The 8,670-nt window shown below is 43.3% G+C and overlaps 1 protein-coding gene across 1 annotated transcript in view; it reads left to right on the top strand.

Annotated features, from left to right (window-relative positions):
* The first annotated feature begins 7,654 nt into the window (after window positions 1–7,654).
* FECH (ferrochelatase) overlaps window positions 7,655–8,670 on the top strand; it is a 40,067-nt gene continuing 39,051 nt past the window's right edge. The window contains exon 1 of the mRNA XM_007450104.1: window positions 7,655–7,668. Coding sequence (XP_007450166.1) covers window positions 7,655–7,668 — 14 coding nt within the window. The remainder of the gene's footprint in view (window positions 7,669–8,670) is intronic.

The raw sequence follows: 8,670 nt of genomic DNA, 5'->3' as shown, positions 1-8,670 counted from the left end.
CCGATTCCTCCTGGAGATTTAAGCAAAGAACACGGTTCATGGAAGGAACAGGCTGCCTCTTTTAAAAAAAAACAAAAAAACAGCCAAAATCTTCCCTTTTTTATTCCACTGGGGTATATCCATTTCTGTTTTCTCTTTTTGTTTTTTATTCCTGCTACCGTGAAAAGCAATCCAAATCATTTGAATATCAAGTGACATTGATGGTGTCATTTTAAGAAAAAAACCCATTACAAAGTTTGGGGGAAAATATGTGGCATGTAACTCTGCAGTCATGAGTATATTTCAGCATTTTATCCAATTTTAGGCTATAATCTTTGTGTCATATATACCACATATATGATTAGTTTTAACTTATAGTCTGAGACATTCCACTAACTTAATCTTTCTGTCGTTTTAAGTGTAACTGGAATTCTTTAATTTATATCATTTTATTGTATCAGTGAGTTAAAACAAACACCGTGGGGAAAAATTGACAATATGCTGTAAAAATCTGCTAGTATTAGAACAGAGTATAAATCAGCAGTAGATACAGGAATGAAATGAATAGTCTTTTGCCTCAGTTGTTAATCTTTTCTAAATCTGATAGCTGCTTATATAATTCTAAAGCATACGAGTTTATTTGGAAGAATTTGTAAAAGTGGAGTGGCCTTAAACAGTTTGAAGTAAGAGCAAGTTTTTTGTTTCTGTTTTTTGGCACTTCAGTGAACAGCACCTTCCTAGCATTAGTTCACACTAAAGAGGCAGGGTGATCTTCACTCTTCCCTGGTAGCTCCTAAGTAATTAAGAATAAATAAGTTCCAGGGCTTCCCTGGTGGCACAGTGGTTGAGTATCTGCCTGCCAATGCAGGGGACACGGGTTCAACCCCTGGTCCAGGAAGACCCCACATGCTGCAGAGCAACTAAGCCCATGTGCCACAACTACTGAGCCTGCACTCTGGAGCCCGTGAGCCACAACTACTGAAGCCCTCGTGCCTAGAGCCCGTGCTCTGCAGCAAGAGAAGCCACTGCAATGAGAAGCCCGCGCCCCACAACCAGAGAAAGCCCACGCGCAACCACGAAGACCCAACGCGGTCAAAAATAAATAAATAAATAAATTTATTTTTTAAAAGTAAATAAATAAGTTCCAAAAGTATTTGCAGCTGGAATCTTCATGACAGCCCTGCATGGCTGTTGGAGTCACCCCACACTGTGTCTTTAGGTCTAATCTGTGCTAACTTATTAACTTGCAGGCTTATTGAATGGCTTCATTTCAGCTTTGGTTAATTTTCCCCCAAAATGCATGTCATGTATCCTCAATAAGCTGGATTCCCAGCAGTCAATAAATGATACACGTAAAAACTCTTTGCTGACTTAATTTTTTTTAAGCTGATTGTCGCTGTTTCACATTAATTAGTTCATGCCTTTTGCATTTTTAAAATCTTTCTTTTTCATTATTTGTATATGTGAAACTAGATATTCCTGAATTTGGTAGGTATTAGTAAAAGTACACGGTAATGAAAAGGAATGGTTTTTAAAAATTAGATGTGGGTCGTAGTTACATCATTTTTATCATCCTTTTTGTATTAATTTTGGACACATTAGATTGTATCTTATTTTGCAGTTAAGTAAATGACAGATGGAAATGGGGCATTTGTAGTATATTTGGCCTCTATCTTTAAATGAAAAATATGTGTAAGAATGGGAATGAGCTCTAACTGGATGCAACTAGGCAGTTCATTTGATCAGAATTTAGGTGATGAGGTTAGGCTCAATTAGATTAGATTTTAATTGTATAAATGGGCTAAAAGTTTTTAATACTGAGGGAGAGCTGTGAGATTAGGTGGGGATAACGGAGTCAAGATTGTGGTGACGTCAAACCAAGAACCCGAGCAGCGCACCTCACGCACGTGGACTTACATTCCCTTTTCTCTGGTTGTCCCTGTAATCTAAGCATCACAAGCCCATCCCACATCCCTGCCAAGTGTCCACCTCACAGACACCCGGTTCTGAGTTCCTGCTCTCGTGGGACTCATCTCACGGCCCTTTCCTGCCTGAAACTTCCTGATACGTGATCCTCACGCCACCAGCCCCCTTCGCAGTATGGTACTTGTGTAGCTGACCTGCTTTGGAGACAGATGGGAGGCTAATACTGTAGCAATTCAAATGACTTAAAACTGACTTTGTCAATGTCCTACAGCCGTTTCCACCCACCCAGCTCCCCACACATGGCTGTCTCTAGCATTTCCTGAAAATTTCTTGTTTAGTGTATAGAGCAATAAGATTCTGTCATAAGCAACCTTCCTATGCATTGGGGTCACTTGGGCCTCATCCCAGACCAACAGAATCCGAATTTCAGGGCTGGGCCCAGGATGCTTTTTAAAAGCACGCCCAGCTGAGGCTGTGGCAGACTTAGTGTGACTGTCACTGAGTAGCTACCTCCCTCTTCTAAAGCCAGCCTTAAGCCTCTCATCATCATGACTGTAGGTCCTCATTCATCTCACATTACTCTCTTTTGAAATTGTTCCCAATCTCAATGTTAAAATGGGAACATTGGGGCAAGGTTGAGACTGTCCAATATTGCCAGTGGCCACAAAAACACTACACCTGTGCACTCGTTAGCTTTCAAATCATACTGGGAAATTCTCAAAATGATGGTAGCTGCCAATAATGGAGTACTGTTTTGTGTCAGCCATGTACTGTCACATGCTTTAATCCCCACAATAACCTCTTGTGATAATTATATAAATTATAAATTTATATAAAATTATAAATTATAATTATAGTCCTATAATCCCTATATATGGATAATAGCCCTATTACCCCTGAGGTAATGGTTGAGAAAAGTTAAAAAAGTGCCTGAAGATGCACTGTTAAAAGTGACAGAATGAAGTTTGAAACTCCAAAGCTTGAATTCCTTTAAACTTAGAATCCTATTATCTCATTCAGCCCTTCTAAGGAAAAAAGATATTATGATGTACAAATACTCTCATTCATAGTATTTGCTAATCGCTGGTCAATTAAATGATTCAGTTTCTTATGCTGAAAAGTTTCTTTCTACCTCACAGATTACTACTAACTTGATGATAAGATGAAGACTATTATCTTTGAAAAAACATTGGTGTACTCTGCAGTTCAAAGATGCTGGTTTCTGGCATCAAAATTGAATACAGTGTAGCACCCTGGCTCACAGAGATGGTGGTGCTCAAAATTTTCACTTATTCTTTAGGCATTTACTTCCATGTCATGAAGAAAAACATGCTTCTATTACTTTATCGATTTGTCGGTTTTAGACACTCTCCACTGCTCTTCTGCAGAAGATGGCGTTTCTTCCTCTCCCTGTCCCACCATTCATGTGCATGCTTCTCTTCCCCTCTTTCCAGCTTAGTTAAATCATTACTTTGGTTGACCATGTTGTATACTATGATTGCTTTTCCTTTTCTGGCCAACTTTTCATTTTGCCCATAATGAAGAGTCATCTTATTTTTTTCTTTATCATTAATTCAATTTCCAAAGATGCTCAGACACATCAGGTGCTCATCAGTTATATCTTCCCATAGAAGCTTCTCTGAGAGCTTGTCTGCTGTAGTGTGAACCAGCCACGCTCCAATCTTGAAATATAGTTGTCGTCCTGGGATCTTCTTTCACTGTCATCCCAGGTATCCCCTTCACCTTTCTCCTCTATGGACAGCCTGTTTCCTGTATCCCATGTTTCCCTGTTTCTTGGTTTAATTCCTCTTTTTGGTGGAGCACATCCTCCAGTAATTTCCTGAGAAAGGGTGCATGGAATGTCAATTCACTGAGAACTTGCCTATCTAAAAAATGTTTTAATCCATCTTCACATTTAAACCATAGTCTCTATATAAAATTGTGGGTTAAAAAGCATTTTTCCCTCAGAATTTTGAAACCCTGGCTTCCAGTGTTACCATTCTAGCTTCCAATGTTGCTATGGAGAATTCCCAAACATTCTCATACATGGTCCTTTACATATGACCTGTCTATTCTAGAAGCTTGTCCCCATGTTCTGAAATATGGTATTCCTTGGGACTGTTCATCCATTCTGTTGGGCAGTTGGTAGGCTCTTTAAATTCAGAAAGTCAGGGCCTTCAGTTGTGAAAACTTTCTTAAACTGTTTTTTTTTAAGTGTCCCCTCTTTTGTTTGTTTTTCTTTCTTTCTACAACTGCTATTATTCAGATAGTAGACCTCCTTTTATCTTTTTTTTGCTTGCTATTTTCTGAGAGCTTTCCTCAACTTTTCCCCAATCCTTCTATTGAGTTTTTCATCTCTGTTAGCATAGTAAAATTTAAAAAATTTTTATTCTGACCTCAAAAAGTTCCATCTTTATGGTCTTTTACTCAAGCTTTCTTCTTCCTGTATGTTTTCTTCTGTTTGCTTGGGTCTCTGTCTTTCTTCTTAGAGGCTTTTTTCAGATGTGAGGTGATACTTGGTTTTCTACTGAGAATTCCAAATAGCAGATAAAATGCTTTTGAAGTGTGTGGGAGGAGATGTGAGCCCTCCTGTAGGGTGAGCTGCCTGAACTGTTGAGTATGTTGAGTATGGGAGTCCCTGATGTCAACAGCCTTAGATCTTTCCTCCTGGGCCGGTTGGATTCCAGATGTCAACATCCTGACATCTTTCCTCTTGGGCCGGTTGGATTCCAGACTCTTCCCACCTCCTGTGGAGGGACAGGGGTGAAGAGGGCTATGTGTCCACAACTTCGGTAAGTCTAGTTCCCCAAATCTATCTCAATGTAGCATCTCTCCCTTTCATCCCCACTTCCAGGGCTACCTGCTGCTGCCAGTCTGGAACCTCCTAGGGATTCTGTCATGTAAATCTGGATGGTTCTTGTCTTAGGATGGCCATTTTAAGATTCAGGGTTTTTTGAGTTTGCTAAACCATGAACCATTTATCCATCTGCCTTCCAGCTCCCAAAATTTGTTGCTGTCTTTCCTTTTTCTTTTTTCCCCATCATTTTAGGTTTGTGCTTGAAAACAAACAAAACACACCATCACTGTCAACAACAACAAAACCTCTCTTGACATTTTAGTGGGGTTTGGGGGTCGGAGTGAAATTATATCCATGTGTTCAAGCCCCCATTTTTACCCAGAGGTCTTCCCTCTGTATTTGAAGAGAAATCAAAAGGGAGTGGACATAGGTGAAAGAGAATAAATGTTCAATTATTGTTAGCTATTAGGAAGGACAAATTAGCAAGGAGAGTGATGAATTCTCTGTAAATTGTTTTGTAAAACGAATTAATGACTAGGGCTTCCCTGGTGGTGTAGTGGTTAAAAATCGGCCTGCCAATGCAGGGGGCACGGGTTTGAGCCCTGGTCCTGGAAGATCTCACATGCTGTGGAGCAACTAAACCTGTGCCCCACAACTACTGAGCCTGCACTCTAGAGCCCACAAGCCACAACAACTGAGCCCGTGAGCCACAACTACTGAAGCCCACGCGCCTAGAGCCCATGCTCTGCAGCAAGAGAAGCCGCCACAATGAGAAGCCCGCACACCACAACGAAGAGTAGCCCCCACTCGCTGCAACTAGAGAAAGCCTGTGCGCAGCAACGAAGACCCAACGCAGCCAAAAATAAATAAATAAATAAACAAATAAATAAATTTATTTTTTAAAAAATGGTTGAATGAATGGTCGGTTTCAATCCTTATTTCTATGTAGATGACCACTACAACTTTCTGTTGGATGGCTGCACCTGTTTGTCCTTCTTGCAATGTAAAACATACTCAGGCAAAAAGAAAGACAATATGAAAACAACAAATATAAAAAAGTGCATTCACCTTTGCCTCAAACCAGCTGTCCTGCTGACTAATATATTTCTCTGTTTTGGTCTCACTACTGCTGAAGACCTTGAATTACCCGATTCTGCCCTCCCTCTAATCTCCAGTGTGCCATTACTTGCCTATTTCTGTCTTCACTTTCCATGGCCACGCCCCTCAACACCTCTTTTGTGAACGGTGGCCACTGTCTTCTATTTGTTCTCCCTGTCTCTCCTCTCTTATAGCCTGGACCCTGCTTGCTCAACCCTTTTCCTCAGAGCACAGGCTAGTCTTCTCCATGACCGTCATGACCATGCATGACTCCCGTTCACCTACCAACAAAGGTCCAATTTCTCAGCACATTCAGGCTCGGTCCTCAGCCTTCTCCCACCACGCTTATCTCTGAATCCTTTCCAGATGCTGTGCGGTGGCCCAGTGAACGTCTTGCTCTTGGTAATCGTGTGCTCTTCTGCCTTCAGAGTGTCCCCTCACGTTCAGTATCCAACAAGCCTACTTTTCTTGTAACTTCTATACCACCCTGATGAAAAAGCATCCCTGCATCCTCTCAGCCTGAAATCACCACTCATTTTTATCAGGGAAACTTCTGCTCATCTCTTCCTCTCCCACTATAAACAGGTAACTCTACCAGATAAATATAATAATCCCACACAGACCCTCCTCTTAGCTGAGTGAAAGGAACACCTCTAGGCATCAGAATTGGAGAGGAGGGGGTAGAGAGGGTCTCTAAACCAGAGCTGTTAGGTTGGGTATGGGAGTTAGAGGGAGAATCGAACCCAGATAAAGGCACTCGGGGGTCTTTTTAAAAGTTATACTAGGGCTTCCCTGGTGGCGCAGTGGTTGAGAGTCCGCCTGCCGATGCAGGGGACACGGGTTCGTGCCCCGGTCCGGGAAGACCCCACATGCCGTGGAGTGGCTGGGCCCGTGAGCCATGGCCGCTGAGCCTGCGTGTCTGGAGCCTATGCTCCGCAACGGGAGAGGCCACAGCAGTGAGAGGCCCGCGTACCGCAAAAAAAAAGTTATACTAAAGTATACTATTTGTACAAAAAAGGGCACACATCATAAGTGTGCAACACTACGAATTTTCACAGAGTGAGCACATCATGTACGCAGCTCCTACAATGCCCACCCTACACCCAGACAGGAAAGTGGACCAAGGGCTAGACCCCTCCCTGCATGAAACAGGGACTTGGGGGGCTGGCCCTTCTGTGAAATCTAGAAAACTGGCCCTGTAGCCAGAGAAGGACATGGAAGACTGCCACCTGCCCAGGGCTCTGGACAGGGAATGAAAGCTTGCTGGAAAAAGTCAACTTTTCTGGTTTGAATGTATCTGCAAAGGGCAGCACTACCAAGCCAAGAAATGTACATAAACCCCATCTAAGGCTGGTGGGACCCTGCAATCCTGGCAGAGGCAGACCAGAAATGCTCTGGAGGGACCCTCCCACCACCCCGGGGGCAGAGACCTCTCTGGAGAAAAACACTCTTGCCCAATATGATCTCAAAAAGAATTAGAACCCTTAGGAGAAAATGAAATCATTTAGTCATGTGGTACGTGTCTTAATACTGGCGCAAGAGCTCCAGTTTTCTCTCTACACCGCAGGCAAAGTGAACCTTTTGAACCATAAGCATGGATCATTCTGTTAGAGGGAGATCACTTGATAAAATGAAGTCTTTCATCACCTAATAGGCCGAAACTCCTTCCCCTCCACCCCACACACTCTGCTCAAGCCACGCAGTCTCTTTACTGTCCCTCAAGGCCTTGTTATGGGGTGAACTGTGTCCCTGTTCCTCAAAAAAATAACCCGATATGTTGAAATCCTCCCCTCTGGTACTTGGAAACATGATCTTATTTACCAGTAGGGTCTTTGCAGATGTAACCAAGTTCTGATGAGGTCAATAGGGTGAGCTCTTAATCCAATACGACTGGTGTCCTTCTAGAAGGGAAGATGGTTATGGGAAAAGAGACACACAGGGAGAAGAGGCTACATGACCACAGAGGCGGAGATCAGAGTGATGCTACAAGGCAAGGAGAGCCAAGGGTTGCTGGCCACCGCCAGAAGCTAGGAAGAGGCAGGAAAGGATTCTCCCCGACAGACTGCTGAGGGAGCATGGCCCTGTGGACACTGACTTGGACTTCCAGACTCAGAATTGGAAGACAATACATTTCTGTTTTTTTTGTTTGTTTGTTTTGTTTTTATGCGGTACGAGGGCCTCTCACTGTTGTGGCCTCTCCCGTTGCGGAGCACAGGCTCCGGACGAGCAGGCTCAGTGGCCATGGCTCACGGGTCCAGCCGCTCCGCGGCATGTGGGATCTTCCCGGACCGGAGCACGAACCCGTGTCCCCTGCATCAGCAGGCGGACTCTCAACCACTGCGCCACGAGGGAAGCCCCCATTTCTGTGTTTTAAGCAGCCTGGTTTCTGGTATTTTGTTCCAGCAGCCCCCGGGGAACTAATACAAGCCTCAAATGTGTTCCAGCACTTTCTGATCCCTCTGCTTGCAAAGCGCTTCCACAGAGAACCTCCCTTACTCCCCACAGGCCCCTGTTCAACTGGCAGCTTTGCAGAGAGGCCCTGTCCCACTGAACCCCCAAAACTGACATTTCCTGCCTCTCTCCATTCCTTTGCCTGGCTTATTATTTTTCTTCATGGTTCCTAGTCATAGCTAACCTTATGGTATGTATCTTTTGTTTATTGTCTGCCTTGCCTTCTAGAATGTAAGTTGCATGAAAGTAGAGATAGTCCAATTCATTGCTGTAATGCTCAGTGCCCGCCACGTGCCTGACCTAGGCATGCCCTCCATACATATTTGTTTCATAAATGAATGAGCTACTTGAGAGTACAGTTTATTTTTTTATCCTTCCCAGTATCCAATATAACGCTTTGCTCATAGTAGACTCTCAGA

This window comes from Lipotes vexillifer, unplaced genomic scaffold (genome assembly GCF_000442215.2).
Source record: "Lipotes vexillifer unplaced genomic scaffold, Lipotes_vexillifer_v1.1 scaffold79, whole genome shotgun sequence".
Classification (NCBI taxonomy): Eukaryota; Metazoa; Chordata; class Mammalia; order Artiodactyla; family Lipotidae; genus Lipotes; species Lipotes vexillifer.
This window is presented reverse-complemented; position numbering and strand designations above follow the sequence as displayed.